The sequence below is a fragment of the Aegilops tauschii genome, chromosome 7, assembly GCF_002575655.3.
Source record: "Aegilops tauschii subsp. strangulata cultivar AL8/78 chromosome 7, Aet v6.0, whole genome shotgun sequence".
Lineage (NCBI taxonomy): Eukaryota > Viridiplantae > Streptophyta > Magnoliopsida > Poales > Poaceae > Aegilops > Aegilops tauschii.
In genome coordinates this window covers 466,571,778-466,598,993 of record NC_053041.3, presented here as the reverse complement: position 1 = coordinate 466,598,993, position 27,216 = coordinate 466,571,778, and the positions used below count along the sequence as shown (strand labels likewise).

The window sequence follows — 27,216 nt, the reverse complement described above, 5'->3', positions numbered from 1 at the left end:
ACATGTCCGGGAGGTTAGCATGGCACCAACTGCCTCCCACTACCTCGCGGCTCCATAAAAATCTCGCAGAGGGGCATATAAAGAAAATGTGGTTCGAGTCCTCAGGTACCAAACACAAGGAGCAGAGGCCGTCGGAGGGGCCATTGCGTTTACGCACCTCTATGTTGGACCGGAGGCGTCCCCTGACTAGTTGCCACGGGAAGATTCTAATCTTCAAAGGCAATTTAATCTCCCAAAGGAGGTTGAGCTCAGCCGGACCCGGCGTGGGCAAGATCGCCCGATAAAGCGATTTGGCGGAGAACCGCCCCAACGGCTCGAGAGCCCAATACGCCGTGTCTGGGCCCAGGGCCAGCGTGTGCAGGGCCACACAAGCAACGAGCTCTTCCCAAAGGTCCCGCACTACGGAACCGAAGGTGCGCCGGAAGGCGATGCTACCTAGGTTAGCTAGTGCCGAAGTGACGGTCAAACTCGAGTCGGCGCAAATGTTAAACAACGGTTGGAACCAAAAGGGTTGGGCGCCCGACCACCGGTCTAGCCCAAATAGGGTGGTGGTGCCGGCTCCGACCGAAATAGAAGAACCGAGGCGAAGGGCTGGCATAAGTTGGATGATCGTCTGCCAGAATTGGGAGCCACCCGATCTCTGCGCAAACGCCAAGCCCTGACCATAAAAATATTTAGCGCGGATAATATCCAGCCATAGCCCACCCTCCCCTGAGGTGATCCGCCATAACCATTTGGATAAAAGGGCTATGTTCATCCTTTTGGATGAGATAATGCCAAGACCACCTTGGTCCTTGGGTTTGCAAATCTCCGACCATTTCACCATATGGTACTTCTGCTTATCGCCCTTCCCCGCCCAGAAGAACCGGGACTGGTACTTGGCGATATTGTGATGGAGGGATTCATTTAGACTATAGAATCCCATGAGATACATCAGTAAGCTGGTCATTGAGGAGTTAATGAGGATAACCCGAGCCGCCTTGGAGAGCCACCTCCCTTGCCAAGGCTCGACCCGATACTAGACCTTGCACATAGATGGCCGAAGACCCTTTTCCAGTATGCGGGTGTCACTAATGGGCATGCCCAAGTAAGACGTCGGAAATGATCCTAGTCGGCAGTTAAGCCGGTTTGCGATCCGGCGCTTCTCCTCGTCGGAGTATCCCAACAACATCACCTCGCTCTTGGTCAAGTTAACTGTAAGGCCGGACATCTCCTGGAAGCATAGTAAAAGGAACTTGAGGTGTCCGATGTCCTCGTCGGACCCCTCAACCATCAAAATCGTGTCATCAGCATATTATAGGTGGGTAATCCCACCGCCATCAAGGAGGTGCGAGCAAATACCCCTGATATGTCCAGCCCGCTTGGCCGTTAATCCCGGTGACGAATAGGTCTCTCATACACCAACCTCTTCATCTACATCGCTTGCTTGCGATATTGATAGCTTGAGGAGCTTCTCAACGAAGATCTCAAAATTTCCTAGAGACCGCAAGGAAGCCAGTTGGGTGATCTCGACGGCCCATTGACTTTCCAGCCACGGTATGTGTTGGTAATCAAAGCCGACGTGCACCCTTTCCAGCTTTGCAACCTCCATAAGGTACACTCCCATGGTTGAACACGAGGTTTGATAATCCTTGCATGCTTGTCTTACCACAAGCTGGGAATCTCCTTTCACCAGCAAGCGGACAAACCTCAGGCGCAAAAGTTACTCCTACAGTGTGGCTAGGTCTCTGTCGTCTGATATTTAACCAAATCTCAGTCAAGTGGCATAACTTGTAAAAAACTGAAAAAAGAAAAAAATGCACGGATCTTGATGTAAGATCACATGAGTATAGCATCGACTGAGACATAACCGAATGAGATTTAGCAAGAATGTTACTCGTAACCCTACCAACAACCCTTCATATTCTACCTCGTTGTTTGTGACATTGAAGAGGAACTAGATTGTGTACCGTATCTCCTCTACATATAGGGTGATTCCAGCCCCCGCTCCGTATAGGGTGACCGAACCATGAAACATTCATGTTGTATCTCCTCATGTGGCTCAGGCAGTTGAGTCCACCTGAGGATGTAATTAGCGAATGCTTGCGACCAGATCACAGGATGGGAGGTGAAACGCATGGAAAATTGGTTGAGTTCCATCGCCCACTCGACGGCCTTCCACATGACAGGTGCCTGCAGCTGCACCCTCACCTCCATGTCACCATTGCCCAGTTTGTGCAGTTAATGCCCATGAGCATTAGGTATTGTGCAGAGCCGTTCCTCTCCCTCACGATCCGTTGAAACACCACTTGAGTTGTGACCCCGCCACAAGGACAACGATTTGCATGGAGCTAGCTAAAGGCAGCATCCATGACCAACCTGCTCTATTGCCAGTGCTCCCGTCCACGGAGCGCTAGCTGCGGGAACTCGGCATGGACCAAAACAATGCTCTGGTGCCATATGTTCTTGCTGAAGCCAGACCATGAACATGAGTGGACACAAGATGCAATTTCTTTTAGTTTTTTCCTTCTTATATTTATCTTCAGTTACAAGTAAAAGCATATATATATATATATATATATATATATATATATATAGCGCAAGCTATAAGGTAGACCCCCTGGGAAGTGGATGAAAGCTGAACAAGGACCTTCTGGCTTGGATGATCTGGCAAATCTGCAACGCAACGGAGTAACTGTTAGCTGCAATCAAAGAAGATGCATGCGTATGTGCAGGAAGCATTAGCTTGTGCGGGTTAGCGGGCTACCTGGGGTGAACGGAGACTAAACGGCAGGAGCAGTCGGAGAGCACTGTGCAGACTGGTCGATTACAGCTTTAGGCCTACGTGGTGGATCACCAACTTTGTGTTTAACATCTTCGGAGATCCCCTTGAGAGGCTTGACAGGTACATGTACAGGTGCAGGTTCAGGTGTGCCACAGGAACCATTGGTTACAGCGCCACGATGCGTCCTAGGTGGTAGATCATGAATAGGGTGTCTAGGAATTTCGTGTCCAGGACCTTCAGAGATGTCCCGGGGAGGCTTGACAGGTATAGTTTCAGGTGTGCCACATGAACCATTGGTTACAGCGTCACGACGCGTCCTAGGTGGTGGATCACGAACTTTGTGTATAGGAACTTCGGGGTGCATAGGAAATTCGGGGATGGCCCTAGGAGGCTTGACGGGTACATGTACAGGTGCAGGTTCAGGTGTGCCACAGAAACCATTGGTTACAGCGCCACGATGCGTCCTAGGTGGTGGATCATGAATAGGGTGTCTAGGAATTTCGTGTCCAGGACCTTCGGAGATGTCACGGGGAGGCTTGACAGGTACAGTTTCAGGTGTGCCACATGAACCATTGGTTACAGCGCCACGACGCGTCCTAGGTGGTGGATCACGAACTTTGTGTATAGGAACTTCAGGGTGCATAGGAAATTCAGGGATGGCCCGGGGAGGCTTGACAGGTACAGGTTCAGGTGTGCGACATGACCCATGATCAGGAGTTGGGTATGCGCTAGGATCTTGAGGGGCGTTCAGACAAGCGTTGTCAGTTACTCCATGAAGTGGCCGAAGAACAGGCTCTTCCTGATATGTACGTGGACCATCAGGGAGCTTCGGGCATGAACGATCTGGCCGAGCTGCAACGCAGTAGAGTACTAACTGTTAGCTTGTTCTAGAAGAGAAAAGGACTGATAGCTGGAACCAAAAAGGAGACGCGTGCGTGCAGGAAGAAGCATTAACCTGTGGTGACTGGAAGCTGGACGGCCGGAGCAGCCGGAGGGGTATCAGCTCCTGGGGCGACCGGCGGAACGCCTGTGGCGGCGGCGGAGGAGGAGAAGAAAGAGCTCAGCTGTGGCTTCCCGTGGGACATGAGCAGCAACAGGGAGCGCAGAGACGACCGGGGAGCAAGAGCCATCCTTGATCGGTGCTAGCTACTAGGCAGAGGACAAGTTGATCGATGAGGAATGCCTCCTGGCCCCGGTATTTATATATATACCGATGCGTTTCATAGTGGACTTTCTAACCTCCGTATGCGCACCCAGCTTACAGCCATGACCTTGACCTTCCCCGACGACTCCACACACTCTGTTCATCACAAGAGGGTGGCATGTGTTCATCACAAGTGGGTGGCATGCGTTCATACAAAACACTCTACTCGTACCATTGACATTCTCCAGGCAACTTGCTCGGCTGCTGGTCTGTCATGTGTTCGCACACGAACACGTCACCGTGTACCTTCGACGCCGGGGATGATGCACCGCAGCTCATGTCGAAGGAGACCCGCCGGAAGCGCGGTACGCAAGACAATCCGGCAGGCGCTTTTGTAGACCCGAAACCCCACACGCCCGGAAGGGACCCCGTCAGGGCGCGCGGCGGCTATGGGCTGCCCTAGGTCGGCCTGACCGCCCCTAGGGCCTCGAGGTTCGCCGCCCTGCAATGAAGAAGAACGAACGAAGAACGAGGAAGAAGAAAAACTAGGGTTAAGGAGAAAAGATAAAAGATAAAAAGTGATAGGTGTGTTGTTCGATTGTGTGTTGTTTAATCGGCCATCACCCCTTAAATATATAAGAGACGGCTGGACTTCCTGTGCAAGGAAAAAAGGCTTCAATTCACGTCCAAAACCCTAGTCTAATTCGGATTTGTTTGGTCCGAACTTTCCAAAACTGTTTAGTAAAATCTGGCTGCACCTTGTGGGCCATGTTTGGGGGAGTAAACGATCTCGGATGGAAACAAGCCCAAAAGCAATCTTGACCGATTCGACGAGGCGAACAACTTTCATGTTGAACGTTTTTCGATCTGAGGCCATCTTGAAGGGGTTTTCGGCTGTTTTCCGAAGTCTGCAGCTGCGAAATTCAAAATCCGGACGAACATACCCGGAGTGTCCGGTCATCCACAGAGAAAATCAAAAACCCGGATGGTTGTCCCCGGAGTGTCCGGCCATCTAGTGCAGCAGCGTCTTGTACTGGCTGTAACTTTTGCATACGACCTCGGATTAAGACGATTTTTATATCAAAATCGACCGTTTCGACAAGACGAAGACAACTTGTGTAGAAAGTTTTTCCATTTGAGGTCGTCTTGGGGGCTTAAACCGCCAAACTGTACTCTGAATATAAGATCTTAGTACTTTGAGCATAGTTTCGGCCTTAGCGGTGAAATCGGACGGCGATGGCCCAAACTTCAAAGATGTTCATATCAACAATACGGAATTCTTTCATGTAGATTACTTCTCCATTTGAGGCCATTTTAAATAAGTTCTTGACCGTGCCAAAATTTGGAGTCAACATCATGGTAGCGCGCGTCTACGCTATGGAGCCGACAACCGCTCTTCAAGTTGATGCGCCGGTCAATGCAGTGCGCGCATATATAATAGGGCCATGGAGTCGACTCTGGTCTGAGAAAATAAGTGTGAGACACCTTACCACCAAACGGAGGTTCAGACTGTGAAATGAAGAGCCAAGTCCTCTGCTCTCTGGAATGCATAAGAAAATGTAAGAATTTGGCATGTACTCCCTCTGTTTCTAAATATAAGTCTTTAGAGATTTCAATACGGACTACATACGAATGTATATAAACATAGTTTAAAGTATAGATTCATCCATTTTGCTTCGTATGTAGTTTATATTTGAATCTCTAAAAAGACTTATATTTAAAAACGGAGGGAGTACAACACAGATTACAACACATATAACTTGCAGAAATAGTTGTTCGATAGGACAAAGAAAGAACTCATGCCAATGAATGAGTTAGTGTAAAAAGGTAAAATTTGTATTCTGATTAGGCAGCATCATATTCTGATTAGACAGCGATGTGGGGGCTTATAGCTCCTATGAGACATATTTCAAGTCAATTAGAAGGAGTGCGATGTAGTTGCCATAAATAGCTCCTATGCGCCGTTTTACGTGGCTATAATAGCCCCAATGCGACCAGGTGGTTAAAACACGAGTTCGGTCGTCAATGGGACTGCGGTTAAGGTAAAAACAGGGGGTCAAACTAATCAGTGCGTCTGGTGGTGGGTCCCACTTGTCAGTGCATCGATTCCCCGCGTGACTGAACACGTGCTTCTCCCCTGCTTCTGGTTGCTGCTTCTTCTTCGTTCTCGTCGGCGGCGGCCGCGGCGGAGCATTCATCCACGGCCGTGGCTGCGCATGTGGTGAGTTTATTCGGCACCATTCCCCTCCGTCTTGAGTTAGATCTGACCAAGTGAGCCTCTGTTTGCCCCTGTTTTCCACGAGATCCAGATTGTGCAGGTGGGTGGAACTGGGGAGCGGCGTTGGGCTGAATGAGATGGAGCCAAGAGAGACTACGTCGACCAAGTAATCACCCTGTCCAACCTCTTCAACCCTGCCATGTGTGCCTCGTCTGCTTTCGCTGCCTCACAAAGCCCGCCATTGATAAACAGGGGCAATGTTGCTCGGACCTTCGAATTCAGTGTTGAATTCTTACCATCTAAAGCAAAGCTAGTTGATGGTAGTGTGCGAGACATAGAGAGAGAGAGATACAATTGTGAAATGGGAGGTTGAATTTGAAGAGATTGATCCACAAAAAATACAGAGCATGGAAGAGAGGGCCGTGAGGAATGTTGTGGAGAAAATTGGGGAAAGCATTTTTTGTGGTCCAGAGCAAGAGGTAGCATTGTTACGGTATGATAATTGGAAGGGTGAGTATGTGAGAATTGAGAATGGTGAAGAGATGGTTGATGAAATCGATCGGCAAGACGGCTGGGCAAGCAAACAGACTACCATTCATGCAGAGCTCGTTGATCTGAAATCAGATTCTAAGGTTGGATATGTGCCCTCAAAGTTGGCTTCGCAGATGGTAGATGATGATTGGGCTTCACAAAGACAGATATGCCCATGTTTACGGGTGAAGTGACAATAATAGAGGGGGCTGAGCAAGATGCAGAAGAGGGCTGTGATGGTGCTGCAAGGGTTGTTTGTGTTGATTGGAATTCAGTACAATTAGAAGACACTACTAATTTGGTCATTGCACCAATGGCTGACACTGAGATGGCCAATTTTTTTGGCATTCTAGTAGATCTAGAAGATGATCAAGATGAGGAAGAGAGGGATGAATCGAGTTTGCCTAATGATGCTAGCATAGATGCTTGTGAAGATGTGGATGGACAGCTGATGAAAGATGCTGCAGATGATGTAGATGATGCACATGATGATGAGCTTATAAGTGTGTATGACAAAGAAAATCATGTTATTGAAGTAGGCAAATTGTTCCCAAGCATGAAGGAGTTTAGAATGTGTTTCAAGACTTATGCAGTCAAACATGAGTTTGATGCCAAGACTATGTGGACCGACAGAAAGAAATTTTATGCAAGGTGCAGAGGTTTTGATGGAAGCATCAGGCCTTGCAAGTGGTACATATCTGCTAGAATTCAACCTGATGGAAGTACCATTAGGGTTAATCAAATCCCAAATCCACATACTTGTATTACAAGTTCACAGAGAGTATCAACCATGACATCACAGTTTTGGATTGCAAAAAAGATCACTCCAATTTTAGCCAAGAAACCAAACACTACAACAAAGAAACTTAAAGTGGACTTGGAAAAGCAGTACCCCATTAAGGTGAAGTATACCACAGTGTGGAAAGCAAAACAGAGGGCAATGAAAGAATTATATGGTGATTGGGCAAATACTTTTAGGATGCTTTATAACTTCAAAGCAGAGGTGGAAAAGAGGTCACCTGGCAGTGTTGTGGAGATAGATACTGAGGTAACAGAGGATGGTAGAGTCCTTTTCTCCAAGTTCTTTATGGCTTTAAAGCCTTGCATAGATGGTGTAACACCCCCAGTGTCATGCTACAGTAATCCCCTGTTAATGGTGCCATGTCATCACATTACTGTTGCTAATCTTCACTTGATCCAAATCACTTTTCAAATTCAAATCCAATCTAAAATAAAAAAATCATATTTGTCAGACATGAAATCTAAAATGTTCATCTTGTGCCAAATAATCCCATAACTAATATTAGTAGTGAACCAACTTTTTCACAAAGTGTTTAAGTGCGCTAAATTAGCTAAAACAGTGCTTATAACATTTGTTTAAATGCTTTTTAATTTGTAAAAATGCTAACCTGTTTTATTTAAGTGCTAAACTAATTGTGGCAGTAGCCTAAAACATGATGATATTTTAGGTGTAAGTTTTCTAATTTATAAAACTGTTTTGGTTCTGAAAAGTTTTGGAAAACAGAAAGTTTAAAAGGAAAAGAAAACTGTTAGAGAAAACAAAAGTGAGAGAGATACAGCAACCCCCCTGGACCTAACCCACCTGGGCCGGCCCACCTAACCCACCCGAGCCAGCCCAGATCCTCCCTGCCCGTCCCCTTCCCTATTCCCCCGACCGGGGTCGAAACAGGGGCGTAGCCCCGCCGAACCCACTCGCCGTCGTCGGCGAGGGGTTAGGGCCGCCACGCGCGCGCCTTGGTCCCTCCCCCACTCCACGCCTCTCTTCCTCTCCGCCTCTCCTCTCAGATCCCCTTCCCCCCCCACGCGCTGCTGCATCTCCTCTCCGCCATGGTCGCCACTGCCGTCGCCTCCGCTTGCTCGCCCACATAGCCACCGGCCCCTCCTCGACGAGCCACCGTGTTCAGACGCGCCGTCGACGTCCACTACTACGACCCCGACCACCCGCTCGAGCCGAAGCCCGCTACAGCACCGCCCCGACCAAGTCATCGTCCTCGGCTCCGACGAGCACCGTCGCCCCGCTTCGCCGCTGCTGCTGCTCCTAAGCGTTCACGGGGCCACCATGTGGCGAGCCTCCGTGTCGCTCCCTCCCTCTCTTTCACGCTCTAGCGCGCTCCGTCGCCGTCCCCGTGGAGGTGAGCTCCGCCGCCCGCCATGGTCGCCGCCCGCGCGCCGTACGCGCTTCCGAGCCCTAGCGCAAGTCACTGGAGTGCTCTAGGAGACACGCAGCACCGAGCTGCAGCCCCAACCGCCCCCCTAGGTCGCTCCCGCCGCGATTCGAACGGGGCCTGAGCGCCACAGCCGCTCCCCGTCGCTACTCCGGCCAGCTCCGGCCTCCCCAGCATCGCCTAATACCACCACTTGACGCGGCGTCGACCCGACGTTCGAAAGAGCCCACCCGCGCCTCCGTTTGTGCCCCCTGTCGCCTACTGCATCCTCGCCCAACTCCGGCGACCGCAAACCTCGACGCCGGCGATGCTCGGACCGTCCCCGGCGCCGGCCGTCCTCACCATCGCGTGCGCGATGCCAGCACGCACCCGTAGGTCCAAACCACCGGTCTGGAGGCCCTCTGTGGCCTTTTTCCGGCCGACTCCGACGCGTCGCCGCCGTTGTAATATCCGCCGCCGGCGCGCCACCACCACCGCTGACGTGGCCGCCCGGGGCCACCACCCTGGTCACTGACCGGTGGCCCTAGTGGCCCCCGCTCGCCCCCCTTGACCAAGTTGACCCGGTTAACCTCGCTGACTGGGCGACCACCAGTCACTGACTGGTGGGCCCGGCCCCTAACACTAATTAAACTAATTAATTTAGTTAAATTTAAACTGATTAGACAATGACAGGTGGGCCTAGTAGTTTTACTAACTAAATTTAGATTAGTTTGAGCTCTGTTTAACCCACTGTCTATGACAGGTGGGTCCCCCGTGTCAGTATTGACCAGTCAACCGGACTGTTGACTGCTGACGTCACTCATATGTCATGCTGACGTCATATTCCTTTTCTGTTAATTTAAGTAATTCCAGAAAATTGCTTTAATCTTTGAAAATTCATAGAAAATAAACGTACCTCGGATGAAAATGTTTTCTACATGAAAGGTGCTCAGAAAAATCCAACGAATCCGATATGCGGTCCGTTCATCTGTCACATGCCTCTAGCATGCTGAACTTGGAATATTCCCCTCTGGTCATCTGTCTGACACAGGTCCGGAACCGAGAATACATTCCCGGTTGAATTCCCCCTTCACCTTTATCGCGTAGCCATACGTTAGGTCACACCCGGCACATCATATTGCCATGTTTTACTTTGTGATGCCTTGTTTGCTCTATATTTATTGTTTCTTCCCCCTCTTCTCTCCGGTAGCCCCCAGACCGATGCCGCCCCTGTGATCGACTACGTCGACGACGAACCCTTGTCTTGCCAGAGCAACCAGGCAAGCCCCCCCCCCCCTTGATCACCAGATATCGCCTACTCTTCTCTATACTGCTTGCATTAGAGTAGTGTAGCATGTTACTGCTTTCGGTTAATCCTATTCTGTTGCATAGCCTGTCATTGTTGCTACAGTTGTTACCCTTACCTGCTATCCTACTGCTTAGTATAGGATGCTAGGTTCCATCAGTGGCCCTACACTCTTGTCCGTCTGCCATGCTATACTACTGGGCCGTGATCACTTCAGGAGGTGATCACGGGTATATACTATATACTTTATATACATGACACATGTGGTGACTAAAGTCGGGTCGGCTCATTGAGTACCCGCAAGTGATTCTGATGAGGGGGCTGAAAGGACAGGTGGCTCCATCCCGGTAGAGGTGGGCCTGGGTTCCTGACGGCCCCCGACTGTTACTTTGTGGCGGAGCGACAGGGCGGGTTGAGACCACCTAGGAGAGAGGTGGGCCTGGCCCTGGTCGGCGTCCGCGGATACTTAATAATAACACGCTTAACGAGATCTTGGTATTTGATCTGAGTCTGGCCATTTGGTCTATACGCACTGACCAACTACGCGGGAACAGTTATGGGCACTCGGCGTCGTGGTATCAGCCGAAGCTCTTTTTGACGTCAGCGACTGAGTGGCGCGCGCCGCATTGGACCGTAAGCTCACGCTTGTATTAAGGGGGCTAGGTCTGCTTCCGGCCGCGTACGCAACGTGCAGGTGTGCAATGGGCGATGGGCCCAGACCCCTGCGCGCATAGGGTTTAGACCGGCGTGCTGACCTCTCAGTTGAGCCTAGGTGGGGTTGCTACGTGTTGATCTTCCGAGGCCGGGCATGACCTAGAAAAGTGTGTCCGGCCAAATGGGATCGAGCGTGTCGGTTTATGTGGTGCACCCCTGCAGGGAAGTTTATCTATTCGAATAGTCGTGTCCCTCGGTAAAAGGACGATCCGGAGTTGTACCTTGACCTTATGACAACTAGAACCGGATACTTAATAAAACACACCCTCCCAAGTGCCAGATATAACCCGGTGATCGCTCTCTAACAGGGCGACGAGGAGGGGATCGCCGGGTAGGATTATGCTATGCGATGCTACTTGGTGAACTTACCATCTATTCTCTTCTACATGCTGCAAGATGGAGGTGGCCAGAAGCGTAGTCTTCGACAAGATTAGCTATCCCCCTCTTATTCTGGCATTCTGCAGTTCAGTCCACCGATATGGCCCTTTACACATATACCCATGCATATGTAATGTAGCTCCTTGATTGCGAGTACTTTGGATGAGTACTCACGGTTGCTTTTCTCCCTCTTTTCCCCCTTTCCATTCTACTTGGTTGTCGCAACCAGATGTTGGAGCCCAGGAGCTTGACGCCACCGCCGACGACGACTCCTACTACACTGGAGGTGCCTACTACTACGTGCAGGCCGCTGACGACGACCAGGAGTAGTTTAGGAGGATCCCAGGCAGGAGGCCTGTGCCTCTTTCGATCTGTATCCCAGTTTGTGCTAGCCATCTTATGGCAACTTGTTTAACTTATGTCTGTACTCAGATATTGTTGCTTCCGCTGACTCGTCTATGATCGAGCACTTGTATTCGAGCCCTCGAGGCCCCTGGCTTGTATTATGATGCTTGTATGACTTATTTTTATTTATAGAGTTGTGTTGTGATATCTTCCCGTGAGTCCCTGATCTTGATCGTACACGTTTTCGTGTATGATTAGTGTACGATTGAATCGGGGGCGTCACAAGTTGGTATCAGAGCCGACTGCCTGTAGGAATCCCCCTTCCCAACTCCTTGGCCGAAGTTGAGTCTAGTCGTTGCAAAACTTTTACTAACATGGTTGTGCGGCTTACGGGCCCACGTCGCCATTGGGTGGTAGTAGTATCTTTTATTCCTCGACCTTTACTCTGGGACTCTGAACTCTCTCCTATTCGGGTTAAATGATTTTGCTAAAAAGACTAACTGTAGGTTCTCGTAAATACTTTCTCCCGGAGAGCCCCTTCCGGCCAGATGATCGCCTGCTGCACCAGAAGATTCTGAAGACACTCTCTGATGCTTTCCCGAGACCCTTGTGCCCTTCGCCATTGCGATCCCTACCACCGATAAATCTTTATGGATAACTACATACTTTTGTCGTTCATACCTTCATCCCCAGTTGCCCTTGTTATTACAAGGTGCCCTCAAATACTCTCCGATGTTCCAAGCATCCATTATGCTTACTACCCCGCAGTTCCTTGCTGCATGAATACCCCTACGAATAATTCTTCACCCTTATCGAGGAACTGTTCATTACTAGTTGATCATATGATCCACAAGGTACATTGATATACTATCCGGTCTTCCGGTAATTCCCTGCCAGCTGTTGTTGTGCAAATACTTGTCTGCTTGCATTATGGTTGCGTTCCATATGTCTAGCAATATTCATTAGTATCCCTTGTCATCATCATTTTCAGCCTTTGATTTGATATGTGGTGAATGCTCGCAATCCTCAGCCGAAATCCTAGAATTCATCCTTCCGGATCAGATGTCATTTTAAACATGAACTGGTTCTCGACCAACCGAATAGCCGGCGGTTGTACCCGTAAGTTTACTCAACTTATCCATCCTCAATCAGAGCGTTTGCTTCTAATCTCTTGATTTGGAAATCGCAATTCCTTTGCATTTGAAATTTGAATTAGTTAGTTATTCCCATAATCTGATGCCTTTGCATTCTTTCTTCCTCTGATTGAGTACCGATACTCACATCAGCTCTGTTGTGGATCGCCCGATCCATTGTTGGATTTTTATCCGACAGTGTCCTTCATATTCAATCACCTTGAGAAGTTCTTCCCTCATACATAATGCCTTCGGTAAATTGTATCCTCTCCTTTTGTCAACCATGCTCTGCTTTCGAGCTGGTGATATTTACTCTTGGAACTTGTGGTATATGTTTCTAAGATATCCCGATGGGTTGAACCTTATGCCTTCCTTAATCTGTGTGACCCGAAAACTTTTCACGGGTCATACTCCTCTAGTAATTCACCCGGTAGGTTTTCACACTGAAATCATGTTTATTAGAGCAGTGAATGAATGGTCTCGCATTGGAGAAGTGGGAGTCGACCTTGAACTTTGTGTTCATGCCCATGGAAACGATGTAGATCGTATCATTAAAGCTTCTCTTCAAATAAATATTTCCTTGGTATAAGTTTATCTTATATCTGGGATCTGGCATTTTGCAATCGTTGTTCCGGCCATGTTCTCCTTTTAAATACCATTTCTCGGACAAGTTGAAGTACTTGTCTTCTGCAGATCATTCCACCTGTACAACCCTTACTTTGATCTAACGTCGAGTGTTACACTCTGGTATCTCAAGAATACCACGAAACTACATAACTTCTTATGAGTTCTTCGTCAACTATTATTCTCGCCAATTCCAATTTCCCTCGGGTTCTAAGTTATTAGTCACTCGAGAACACCGTTAAGTGAATCGATTCCGCACTCCGATTCAATAACTCTAAGTAATTTTCGTTGCTTATGATTTAATAACCCTTCAAGTCATTCCTAGCCTGATCGGCTATATCATTATCGTGCACCTTTTTAACTGTGCTATCTGGTCCTTCTTTCCGAAGCACAATTTTCGACGATGAGCTAATCTTACGTCAATCTCCCTCGTCATATCATTTCGCCTTGAATTGCAAACTTGATTTCGAGTTTGTGTCGTACCCATGGTTCCAGTAACCTTTTGCTTCACCATTCCCTTGGTGTGATGTCGTCGCCGATCGATTACATCTTCGTGAAATCTCTCGACAATTGTGTCGTGCTCATCAACATTCTGAGTTCTTCCAGCATATCAATCGAATTCGTGATGAGTACTACCATCCTTGACCCTCGATGATTTGAGTTATCATCGACAACTCCCTTGTATTCTTTCCAACACATGCTTGATCATGTCTTGGTTATACCTTGGACTCCTTGCTATTCCTGCAATTGTTCCTTGAGTATTTCTTGTGATCTTCAACTCCAACCCCTACTTGTAACACCATGTTAATGATACCTCGAAGCATGACTGAGGTATTCCGAATATCAACAAGAACATTGGAAGCACATTGTCGAATGTTTCTTGATCTATTATCCAAACACCGTTGTATGTGTAATATCATGATTCTTCCCTCGCCCCCTTTATCTAAATGCTTTTGAACTTGCTGTCTTATCATGGATATCATACTCTGCTTGTCCTTGGGAAGGACATACCCCTGAAATATGCGTTTAAACACATTTCCTTTCCATTGTCTTGTTTAACCTTTCTTGCGATCTATATGATCTAAGCAAAAAGAATTCCCTGCTTATAAAAACGCCTCAAGGTACAATTCGGTCAGTACGACCCTGTTACTAAAGTTGATGACATTCTGGTAACCGCCGATGGACGAGAACTTTGCCTACTGGTCTGCCTCATTTCAACGAGCAGGAAAATAGTTCTCTTCATCCCTCGCCCTTGGTACCAACGTGGTTGGCAACATAGCTGACAGTCTATCATTTGACATGCCTTACTATCGGCCCCCTTTCTACTTTTAACCCACATGGTGGGCTCATAACCCACAGTTCCACAGGATCGGAACCTGACTCTCCTGTATATCTTTGATTCCAAAATATTCTTGCAATTGGCTTCGTATCATGTCACGAGCCACCTTTCGAGAGATGATCTATTCCCGATGCTCTGAACCCCTTTATCGCACTCTGTTCAGGTATCAATTTGTTCATTCGCTTGAAACTTCCTATCGTACCTTCTTACTTTGCTCTCGATGTTTATTAAGTTTCAACTCGAGAGATACTTCTGCCTCATTCCCTGAATTGTTCACTAGATAATTAACCCTATAAGGCTCAGTTCTCCGAAGTTACTCTTTACTTCCCCACTTAAATCTCGGGACGAGATTTCTTGTAGTGGAGGAGATTTGTAACACCCCCAGTGTCATGCTACAGTAATCCCCTGTTAATGGTGCCATGTCATCACATTACTGTTGCTAATCTTCACTTGATCCAAATCACTTTTCAAATTCAAATCCAATCTAAAGTAAAAAAAATCATATTTGTCAGACATGAAATCTAAAATGTTCATCTTGTGCCAAATAATCCCATAACTAATATTGGTAGTGAACCAACTTTTTCACAAAGTGTTTAAGTGCACTAAATTAGCTAAAACAGTGCTTATAACATTTGTTTAAATGCTTTTTAATTTGTAAAAATGCTAACCTGTTTTATTTAAGTGCTAAACTAATTGTGGCAGTAGCCTAAAACATGATGATATTTTAGGTGTAAGTTTTATAATTTATAAAACTGTTTTGGTTCTGAAAAGTTTTGGAAAACAGAAAGTTTAAAAGGAAAAGAAAACTGTTAGAGAAAACAAAAGTGAGAGAGATACAGCAACCCCCCTGGACCTAACCCACCTGGGCCGGCCCACCTAACCCACCCGAGCCAGCCCAGATCCTCCCTGCCCGTCCCCTTCCCTATTCCCCCGACCGGGGTCAGAACAGGGGCGTAGCCCCGCCGAACCCACTCGCCGTCGTCGGCGAGGGGATAAGGCCGCCACGCGCGCGCCTCGGTCCCTCCCCCACTCCACGCCTCTCTCCCTCTCCGCCTCTCCTCTCAGATCCCCTCCCCCCCCCACGCGCTGCTGCTTCTCCTCTCCGCCATGGTCGCCACTATCGTCACCTTCGCTTGCTCGCCCACGTAGCCACCGACCCCTCCTCGACGAGCCACCGTGTTCAGACGCGCCGTCGACGTCCACTACTACGACCCCGACCACCCGCTCGAGCCGAAGCCCGCTATAGCACCGCCCCGACCAAGTCATCGTCCTCGGCTCCGACGAGCACCGTCGCCCCGCTTCGTCGCTTCTGCTGCTCCTAAGCGTTCACGGGGCCGCCATGTGGCCGCTAGGTGAGCCTCCGTGTCGCTCCCTTCCCTCTCTTTCACGCTCTAGCGCGCTCCGTCGCCGTCCCCGCGGAGGTGAGCTCCGCCGCCCGCCATGGCCGCCGCCCGCGTGCCGTACGCGCTTCCGAGCCCTAGCGCAAGTCACTGGAGTGCTCCAAGAGACGCGCAGCACCGAGCTGCAGCCCCAACCGCCCCCTAGGTCGCTCCCGCCGCGATTCGAACGGGGCCTGAGCACCACCGCCGCTCCCCGTCGCTACTCCGGCCAGCTCCGGCCTCCCCAGCATCGCCTAATACCACCACTTGACGCGGCGTCGACCCGGCATTCGAAAGAGCCCACTCGCGCCTCCGTTCGTGCCCCCTGTCGCCTACTGCATCCTCGCCCAACTCCGGCGACCGCAAACCTCGACGCCGGCGATGCTCGAACCATCCCCGGCGCCGGCCATCCTCACCATCACGTGCGCGACGCCAGCACGCACCCGTAGGTCCAAACCGCCGGTCTGGAGGCCCTCTGTGGCCTTTTTCCGGCCGACTCCGGCGCATCGCCGCCGTTGTAATATCCGCCGCCGGCGCGCCACCGCCACCGCTAACTTGGCCGCCCGGGGCCACCACCCTGGTCACTGACCGGTGGCCCAAGTGGCCCCCGCTCGCCCCCCTTGACCAAGTTGACCCGGTCAACCTCGCTGACTGGGCGACCACCAGCCCCGCCCCTAACACTAATTAAATTAATTAATTTAGTTAAATTTAAACTGATTAGACACTGACAGGTGGGCCAGTAGTTTTACTAACTAAATTTAGATTAGTTTGAGCTCTGTTTAACCCACTGTCTATGACAGGTGGGGTCCCCCGTGTCAATTTTGACCAGTCAACCGGACTGTTGACTGCTGACGTCACTCATACGTCATGCTGGCGTCATATTCCTTTTCTATTAATTTAAGTAATTCTAGAAAATTGCTTTAATCTTTGAAAATTCATAGAAAATAAACCGTACCTCGGATGAAAATGTTTTCTACATGAAAGGTGCTCAGAAAAATCCAACGAATCCGAATATGCGGTCCGTTCATCTGTCACATGCCTTTAGCATGCTGAACTTGGAATATTTCCCCTCCGGTCATCTGTCTGACACAGGTCCGGAACCGGGAATACATTCCCGGTTGAATTCCCCCTTCACCTTTATCGCGTAGCCATATGTTAGGTCACACCCGGCACATCATATTGCCATGTTTTACTTTGTGATGCCTTGTTTGCTCTATATTTATTGTTTCTTCCCCCTCTTCTCTCCGGTAGACCCCGAGACCGATGCCGCCCCTGTGATCGACTACGTCGACGACGAACCCTTGTCTTGCCAGAGCAACCAGGCAAGCCCCCCCCCCTTGATCACCAGATATCGCCTACTCTTCTCTATACTGCTTGCATTAGAGTAGTGTAGCATGTTACTGCTTTCGGTTAATCCTATTCTGTTGCATAGCCTGTCATTGTTGCTACAGTTGTTACCCTTACCTGCTATCCTACTGCTTAGTATAGGATGCTAGGTTCCATCAGTGGCCCTACACTCTTGTCCGTCTGCCATGCTATACTACTGGGCCGTGATCACTTCGGGAGGTGATCACGGGTATATACTATATACTTTATATACATGACACATGTGGTGACTAAAGTCGGGTCGGCTCGTTGAGTACCCGCAAGTGATTCTGATGAGGGGGCTGAAAGGACAGGTGGCTCCATCCCGGTAGAGGTGGGCCTGGGTTCCTGACGGCCCCCGACTGTTACTTTGTGGCGGAGCGACAGGGCGGGTTGAGACCACCTAGGAGAGAGGTGGGCCTGGCCCTGGTCGGCGTCCGCGGATACTTAATAATAACACGCTTAACGAGATCTTGGTATTTGATCTGAGTCTGGCCATTTGGTCTATACGCACTAACCAACTACGCAGGAAGAGTTATGGGCACTCGGCGTCGTGGTATCAGCCGAAGCTCTTTTTGACGTCAGCGACTGAGTGGCGCGCGCCGCATTGGACCGTAAGCTCACGCTTGTATTAAGGGGGCTAGGTCTGCTTCCGGCCGCGTACGCAACGTGCAGGTGTGCAATGGGCGATGGGCCCAGACCCCTGCGCGCATAGGGTTTAGATCGGCGTGTTGACCTCTCTGTTGAGCCTAGGTAGGGCTGCGATGTGTTGATCTTCCGAGGCCAGGCATGACCCAGAAAAGTGTGTTCGGCCAAATGGGATCGAGCGTGTTGGGTTATGTGGTGCACCCCTGCAGGGAAGTTTATCTATTCGAATAGCCGTGTCCCTCGGTAAAAGGACGACCCGGAGTTGTACCTTGACCTTATGACAACTAGAACCGGATACTTAATAAAACACACCCTCCCAAGTGCCAGATATAACCCGGTGATCGCTCTCTAACAGGGCGACGAGGAGGGGATCGCCGGGTAGGATTATGCTATGCGATGCTACTTGGTGAACTTACCATCTATTCTCTTCTACATGCTGCAAGATGGAGGTGGCCAGAAGCGTAGTCTTCGACAAGATTAGCTATCCCCCTCTTATTCTGGCATTCTGCAGTTCAGTCCACCGATATGGCCCTTTACACATATACCCATGCATATGTAGTGTAGCTCCTTGCTTGCGAGTACTTTGGATGAGTACTCACGGTTGCTTTTCTCCCTCTTTTCCCCCTTTCCATTCTACCTAGTTGTCGCAACCAGATGTTGGAGCCCAGGAGCTTGACGCCACCGTCGATGACGACTCCTACTACACTTGAGGTGCCTACTACTACGTGCAGGCCGCTGACGACGACCAGGAGTAGTTTAGGAGGATCCCAGACAGGAGGCCTGTGCCTCTTTCGATCTGTATCCCAGTTTGTGCTAGCCATCTTATGGCAACTTGTTTAACTTATGTCTGTACTCAGATATTGTTGCTTCCGCTGACTCGTCTATGATCAAGCACTTGTATTCGAGCCCTCGACGCCCCTGGCTTGTATTATGATGCTTCTATGACTTGTTTTTATTTATAGAGTTGTGTTGTGATATCTTCCCGTGAGTCCCTGATCTTGATCGTACACGTTTGCGTGTATGATTAGTGTACGATTGAATCGGGGGCGTCACAGATGGCTTCAAAGCAGGGTGCCGTCACAGATGGCAAATGGAATGGTCCATTGGCAGCATGCAATGCTTTAGATGGACACAACTGGATGTTCCTTGTTGCTATTGGTTTGTTTCAGTCAGAGACAGAGGTTTCATGGACATGGTTCATGATGCGGTTGAAAAGATGCATAGGGCCAGTGTCACCTCTGGCAGTACACACAGATGCATGTAAAGGGCTAAAAAATGCAGTGAAGAATGTTTTTCCTCATTGTGATCAGAGGGAGTGCTTCGGCCATATGTGGATGAATTTGATATAAAAAATTCAGAGGGGAAGAATTTGGGAGAATGTGGCCAACAGCAAGATCTTACACAAAACAAACACATTCTATCATCTTGATAAGATAAAAGCAGCATGCAGTGAGTTTGGTCCATGGTTGAACACCTATCATTCTCTATTGTGGTACAGATCAGGATTTTAACACTGTCATCAAGTGTGATCATATCAACAATAACTTGGCAGAAAGTTTTAACAACAAGATAAAGCAGTTAAAGAACTTGCCTGTGCATGACATGGTTGACCAAATCAGGATCATGATCATGGGCATGTGGGAATTGAGAAGAAGGATTGGTGATTGTCTGCAAGGGGATAAGCTTCCTGCAGTGGTACAACAGGTGGTGAACAGGAGTAGAAATCTTATACATTTGTCTGTGGAAAAATCTTCATTATGGGGTGCTGAAGTTAGAGATACCAAGACTGGAAGGAGGCATGTTGTTAACACTGAGTTGCATGACTGTACTTGCCTCGAGTGGCAACACACCGGGAAACCATGTGACCATGCCATTATTTTCTTGGCCTCCCAACCCAAGATAAACATGCACCCATATTTACATGAATATTACTCAGGGCAAGATTCAAGACTGCATATGCAACTCCAATTCCAGCACTTACAGATCAGTCTCAGTGGCCTGAAGTGGAAATTGAATTTTCCATGTGTCCTCCCCTAACAAAAAGAAAGGCTGGCAGGCCTAAAGAGAGTAGATTCAAGACATGGTTTGAGAAAGGTGGGAGTAGTAAAAAGGGGAAGGGGAAGAAGGATGCAAAGCCAAAAAGGTCCCAAAAAGGTAACAAAAATAGATGCAAGTTGTGCCAGGAACTTGGGCACTGAAAAGGATCTCCAAAATGTCGTTACACTCCTGAAAGGCCAAAGTATGTTTACGTTTGTGTTTTTTTATTTGGGTGTTGTTTTTAATTACATGCAAAATTACAAGCTGGGTTTTCCAGGAGGAAGCGTGGAGGTCAACCCCTTGTTGTTCAAGATTGCTGGGCAATCAAAAAGGCAAGAATCAATGGCTGTAGAAAACAGAGAAATTTTGGTGATGAACCAGAGTTGGATGATGCTGCGATGCAAAATGAGCAAGAGTTGGATGATGTTGTGATGCAAAATGATCAAGATTTGGATGATGTTGTGCAAAACGAGGCAGTTTTTGATCTTATGATGCATCATGAGCAACATTTGGATGATGATGTGGTGCAGAATGTGGTGCAAACTGAAGCTGTTGCGGCAGATGTTCTGCAAACTGAAGTTGTTGCGGCAAATGTTCCGCAAACTGAGCCTATATTGCAAGTTGTATTACCAATTGAAGCTATTGGAGTTGATGTAGATGTTGTGGTGCCAACTGAAGCTATCCCAGCTAGTCCAGTTAAGAAAACCAAGAGTTTGAGTGAACTAGGTGTGGTAGGATCAAAAAGTGGTAAGAAGAAGAAATCGAGTGGTAAGAAGAAGTGAAAACTTCTTTTATCAAACTTGTCTAATGGTGATGTGTGTTGTAGAATAACAAACTTGCCTCAATTTGTGTAAAATGGTATTTGTGTAATGCTATTCAAATTCTGGCCGAATTTCAAATTTGACCCAAAATTCAAGTTTGACCCAAAATTCAAATTTGAAATTGTTTAGAGCAGAGCTAATGTCACATTCGACGGCTGAGTACTTAAACATCCTCCTTCCTGCACATGGGAGCTTTCATCCCCATACTCCATAGCTGTAACCTGTAAACAACAACAATGGCGTCTTCTGGTGTCTTGTTTCCAGGCTTTGTTTGGTTCCTATGCCTCTTTTGCTTCCTTTGCAGCCTACCACTAGCCATCTGCAACGAAACTGAAAATGATAGGCAAGCTCTCCTCTGCTTCAAGTCCCGGCTCTCGGGTCCAGCAGGAGTTTTAGCTTCATGGAGGAACACGTCCCCGGACATTTGCGAGTGGCATGGGATCACCTGCAACACGGTGTTCCCTCGTCGTGTGATTGCGCTGGACCTTGAGTCACAAGGCATCTCAGGCTCCATATCACCTTGCGTTGCTAACCTGACCTCTCTTGCAAGGCTGCAGCTGTCAAACAATGGCTTCAATGGTGGCATACCATCAGAGCTTGGCCTCCTGAGCCGGCTCCGTGAGCTCAACCTCAGCAAGAACACTTTGGAAGGTAACATACCGCCATCTCTGGGTAGCAGCCGTTCTCTTACATATGTCAATCTTGGGATGAATGCTCTAACAGGGGTCATCCCGGAGTCCCTAGCAAATAGTTCATCCCTCCAAGTACTTTGGCTCATGAGCAATAGGCTTAGTGGAAAACTACCAAAGGCTCTCTTCAGCACATCGTCTCTTCTTGATATTTCCCTCCAACAGAACAACCTTGTTGGTTCTATACCTGTTGTTTCTGCCACTGCTTCCCCTATTCAATACCTCGATTTAAGGCACAATCATATTTCAGGAAAAATACCTTCCTCGCTAGGGAACCTTTCCTCCCTCATCGATCTTCGTCTTACAGAGAATAATTTAGTAGGGAGTATACCAGACAGCTTAGGTCATATCTCAACACTGCAGATACTGACCTTAAATGTGAACAACTTGTCTGGGACAGTTCCACCATCTCTATTCAATATGTCATCTCTGACATTCTTGGCTTAGGAAACAACTCGCTTGCTGGAAGGCTACCCTACAATATTGGCTACACACTCCCAAATATTCAGTATTTAATCCTCTCATCAAACAAGTTTGATGGCCCTATCCCAGCTTCTCTTTCCAAAGCTTACAGCCTTCGTCAGCTTTACCTGTATAATAACAGCCTAACTGGGTTTATACCCTTCTCTGGGTCATTGCCAAATTTGGAGGAACTTGATTTGTCATACAACAAGCTAGAAGCAGGAGACTGGGAATTTGTCTCTTCACTCACAAGTTGTACCAGGTTGACTATGCTGATGTTGGCTGGGAACAATCTTCAAGGCAAAATACCAAGTTCGATAGGCAATCTTTCTGATAGTCTCGAGTGGCTGTGGCTAAGGGAAAACCAAATTTCTGGGCCTATACCACCTGAGATTGGCAATCTTAAGAGCCTCAGCAGGTTGTACATGGATTACAATCTTATCACTGGAAATATACCACCAACAATTAGTAATTTGCAGAGCTTGGTCCATCTATCCTTTGCACATAACAAACTGTCAGGGCAAATACTGGATACTATTGGTAATCTGGTTAAGCTAAATTCTCTGAAATTGGATGGGAACAACATTAGCGGAAGGATACCTGCAAGTATAGGACGTTGTACTCAACTCCAAATACTCAACCTTGCTCACAACTCACTAGAAGGGAATATACCAAGTGAAATCTTCAAAATTTCTTCGCTTTCTGAAGAGTTGGACTTGTCACACAATTACCTATCTGGGGGAGTACCAGCGGAAGTTGGCAATCTCATTAATGTGAACAAAATTAGCATATCAAATAACAGGTTATCCGGCAACATCCCATCCACTCTTGGCCAGTGTGTGGTTCTGGAGTACTTGGATATTTCTCATAACAATTTGTCCGGAAAGATTCCACAGTTCCTCACATCCTTAAGTTCCCTGCAAAATCTTAACTTATCCTTCAACAATTTTGATGGAGCAGTTCCAGGAGGCGGTATTTTTAACAATACTGGTGCAGTGTCAGTTGAAGGAAATCATGATTTGTGTACCAGCATTCCAACAGGAGGTATACCTCTTTGTTCAACACAAGTTGACAGAAAAGGGAAACAAAATTCATCGGCTCTAGTCCTACGGATAGTAATGCCAGCTGTTTCTGCTGTCCTATTAATTTTGTCGTGTATTGCAACAATTTACTGGAGGAAGAGGATGCAGGAAAATCCACATTTGCAAGAATTCAGTGAGCACATGAAGAAGATATCATATGAAGACATTGTAAGGGCAACAGATAGGTATTCTCCAGCAAACCTAATTGGATCAGGATCATTTGGAGTGGTTTACAAGGGCAGTTTGAGGCTTCAGGAAGATCAGGTTGCCATCAAGATATTCAGCCTAAATAATTATGGAGCAAATAGGAGCTTTATTGCAGAGTGTGAAGCCCTGCGAAATGCCCGTCACCGGAATCTTGTAAAGATCATCACATCATGTTCTTCTGTGGATTCTAATGGGGCAGATTTCAAGGCCCTAGTGTTCCAATACATGCCGAATGGGAACCTAGAAATGTGGCTGCATCCGGAAGACCTTGAACATGGTGAGAAACATATCCTGACTTTAAGCCGAAGGATCAATATTGGCTTGGATGTAGCCTTTGCTTTGGATTATCTTCATAACCAGTGTGCATCTCCACTAATACACTGTGACCTAAAGCCAAGCAATATTCTTTTGGATCTTGACATGGTTGCCTATGTCACTGACTTTGGCCTGGCAAGGTTTGTACTCACAACATCAAATGTACAAGAAGGTGATTCGACAAGTCTGGCCTGCCTAAAAGGATCCATCGGATACATCCCTCCAGGTGAGACTAAGCATATCCTCAGTAATGTTGGACTATTGGGTTCGTTTTTTCTTTAGAGTTGTACATATACTGCAGATTTCTCTAATTGTGTTTGTAAATGTAAATGCAGAGTATGGCATGAGCGCAGAGATATCAACCAAGGGTGACGTCTACAGTTTTGGAGTGCTTCTGTTACAGATGATAACAGGGCGAAGTCCAACTGACAAAAATTTCAGTGATGGTGCAAGCCTTCATGAATTTGTTCGTAGAGCATTTCCAGATAATATTTGTGACGTTGTTGATCAAACAATGCTAGAAGACGACAGCAATGCACAAGAAGTAATAAAGAACTGTGTCATTCCACTTGTTAGAATAGGCCTCTCTTGCTCCATGACATCGCCCAAAGAGCGGCCGGACATGGGCCAAGTTTCTACTGAGATCCTTAGAATCAAGCATGTGGCCTCACCCATGTATGTCAGATGAAGCAAAGCATAGGCAGGATGGTTGCTAGCGATGGAAATTCGTGTAAAGAAGAATAATGATGTACCTGTACTATCTCATGGCTTTTCCTTCTTTTGAGTTCAGTTAGACAGATAGTGACCCTTGCAAACAGTGTAATCTTCTCTTTTGCTCTATTTCAGTTTTAATAATTTTCTTCTCCAATCTCAGAATTGCATAACTCACGGCTGGGCTAGTTATTTTTTTCAACTGTAACTTCAGATTTCCTGAAATTTGAACAGTAGACTCACATGAATATAGTATCTTATTTTAGGAAATTTGAACAGTACAAATCATATATTAACATCTTTAAATAATTTTTCATTAATAATTTTATAATAATTAATCTCGAATATTAACAATAATAAACTGAATATTAACATATTTTAATATTGAATATTGTGCATTGTTGGTATCTGAGCTAGTGTTTAAAGTATCTAAATTTAGAAGTTAGCACAGGTAAAGTAATAAATGCTAAAGAAAATATTGATATAAGGTGCAGAATAAATCCCTCTAAAGAACATACTTGGCATACTACTCATAGCCAACTAAATACAATTGTTGATTTGATATATAGCTTTTTGATATCTTGGGGGAAAAGAAAAGACTACTTAGACCAAAAATTTGAATGTTTTTTAGGAAATACCAAAGACTTGTAGAAAAGTACTCTGGGTTGAATAATAAAATTGATCTAGTTCTACATAAACTAGACGAAGCAAAGGCAAAGCAGAATACAGTACTCCCTCTGTCCCATAATGTAAGACGTTTTTTTACTCTAGTGTAGTGTCAAAAAACGTCTTACATTATGGGACGGAGGGAGTAATTTGTAAGAATAACGACTACATTAGAGAAGTTCTATACATCGGCAAAAATATAGGCTACTATCCAAGTAAAAGTAAAGACCCAGGTGAGATTATTAGATACATTGGATATCGAAAAGATAGTGCAAGAAGTAAAAACTTTTATCCTTTCATAAAGGGTCGATCGGATACATCCCACCAGGTGAGATTAAGCATGTCCTCAGCAATGTTAGATTATTGGGTGTGTTTGTTCTTTACGGAGTTGCAACTTGCAAATATTGCAGATTCTCTAACTGTGTTTGTAAATGTAAATGCTGGCATGAGAGAAGAGATATCAACCAAGGGTGATGTCTACAGTTTTGGAGTGCTTCTGTTACAAATGATAACAGGGCGAAGTCCAACGACGGAAAATTCAGTGAAGGTGCAAGCCTTCATGAATTTGTTCGTAGAGCATTTCCAGATAATATTTGTGAGGTTGTTGATCCAACAATGCTACAAGATGACAGCAACGCACCGAAAGTGATGAAGAACTGTGTCGCTCTAATGGTTAGAATAGGCCTCTCCTGCTCCATGACATCGCCCAAAGACCGGCCGGGCATGGGACAAGTTTCTGCGGAGATCCTTAGAATCAAGCATCTGGCCTCATGCATGGATTTCAGATGAAGCAAAGATTGGCAGGATGGTACCTAGTGACAGAAATTCATGTAAAAAGGAACAATGCTGTACTATCTTACATGGCTTTTCGAAGAATAAAAAATAGTTCAGTTAGTGACACTTGCAGACAGTACCCTTCTCTTTTCATTTCGTTTCATGTTCAGACTTTACCTTATTTGTACAAGCGAGTAGTATTTATAAAAGCACAGCCCGAACGAACAGAGCTAGACCGATTTGCGCAGTCAGAGTAAATATTTGGGAAGCTGACTTGGAACAAGCCAGAGTTAATGGTGTTGAGAACCAAACCTGCGCCCAATCCGCGGAGAAGAACGCCCCATATCAGGTAGATAGGCAGATAGGCATGGCACAAGCGTGTACCTGGTTGTCGCAGAACCCTAGTTTGGCCCGCCCCTTGATCCCGACTGACGCTGCTTGTAGCGCAAGCTGTTGCTGTGGTTGAAGAGAAGACCAGGTAGAATAAGTTCTTAAGGAGGCAATGTGGTCTGAAGCTGTCTTACAAGATTAACTATCTTGCTAGCAGTCTGTTCTGTTGCCAGATCTTTACCCACACTATTGTCTCTGAATAGGTTTCATTTCCCAGCATCACAACAGACTCTGGTAAGTAAACGAAGGAGCTCATAAGCTGCATCAAAATCATAGCTAATAATGCCCACCAAGAATTGGCAACCTAGTGAAAAATTAGAAGATGTCAACTAAGCAATAACTGCTCGACTCTGAAAACCTCTACAAGACGCAGACCAGGACCAAATTTCAGTAGTGAGCCGGCTGCTGGCTCATTGGAGTCAAGAATCAGGAACATGCTTATACGAAACCTACACTCCAGTTCGCTTCGAATGATCATGAGATCAGCGAACCAGGCAACTAATTAGTTGGTACTCCGGATGATCATGAGTACTAGCATGCTGTGAAAGCAGCAGGCTGGGAGGGAGGGAGGGGTCTCACCTCTATCGGCGAAGGGATCTTGGTGCGGGCGGCGGCGGCGGCGCAGAGCTCCACTGCGTGGTGGGCCTGGAGATGCGGGCCGATGTGACCCCGCAGGCGACGTTTGGCCCGCCCTTCAGTGGCCGAGGCCCAGCAGAACGAACGCCACGTCGACGCGAGCAGGGGCGGTAGCGGCATCCGGGGCGGAGGACGGACGCGCCCGCCGTGCTGGAATCGGAAACCCTCCTGGATGACGCCGCATTGATTGCGCCAGATCGAAACCGGATTCACCAAATCCAAACCCCACCCCGCCGTGATCGGAACGGTTTCCTCTGCCGCGCTACGTTTTAGTCACCTTCCTTTTTCGGCTAATCACGGTCCAAACCACGTTTTAATCCGCGGCCAGCAGCCAGCAGCGTCATTTGTTTGGCGCTAAGCTGGACTAATGCCC

At 47.4% G+C, this 27,216-nt stretch overlaps 1 protein-coding gene and 1 pseudogene across 10 annotated transcripts; one reads left to right on the top strand and one right to left on the bottom strand.

Annotated features, from left to right (window-relative positions):
- Positions 1–1,216: 1,216 nt before the first annotated feature.
- On the bottom strand, positions 1,217–27,048 carry LOC120967868 (uncharacterized). Of its 10 annotated transcripts, none has more exons than XM_073504763.1 (8): positions 26,787–27,048; positions 26,130–26,273; positions 25,684–25,855; positions 24,419–24,596; positions 7,677–7,804; positions 3,720–5,448; positions 2,747–3,616; positions 1,217–2,655 (listed from the first exon to the last, which is right to left on the bottom strand). In XM_073504763.1, exons 6-7 carry the CDS (start codon positions 3,892–3,894, stop codon positions 2,763–2,765), a joined length of 1,029 nt encoding a protein of 342 aa, XP_073360864.1. In that variant the 5' UTR covers positions 3,895–5,448; positions 7,677–7,804; positions 24,419–24,596; positions 25,684–25,855; positions 26,130–26,273; positions 26,787–27,048; the 3' UTR covers positions 1,217–2,655; positions 2,747–2,762. The 10 variants fall into 10 exon arrangements, 8 of the variants coding, with proteins under 8 accessions (XP_073360864.1, XP_073360866.1, XP_073360865.1 ...); XM_073504765.1 differs by lacking the exon at positions 26,787–27,048 and adding an exon at positions 26,389–26,748; XM_073504764.1 differs by lacking the exon at positions 7,677–7,804.
- Positions 19,658–24,585, top strand: LOC109743448 (uncharacterized; annotated as a pseudogene).
- Positions 27,049–27,216: the final 168 nt, after the last annotated feature.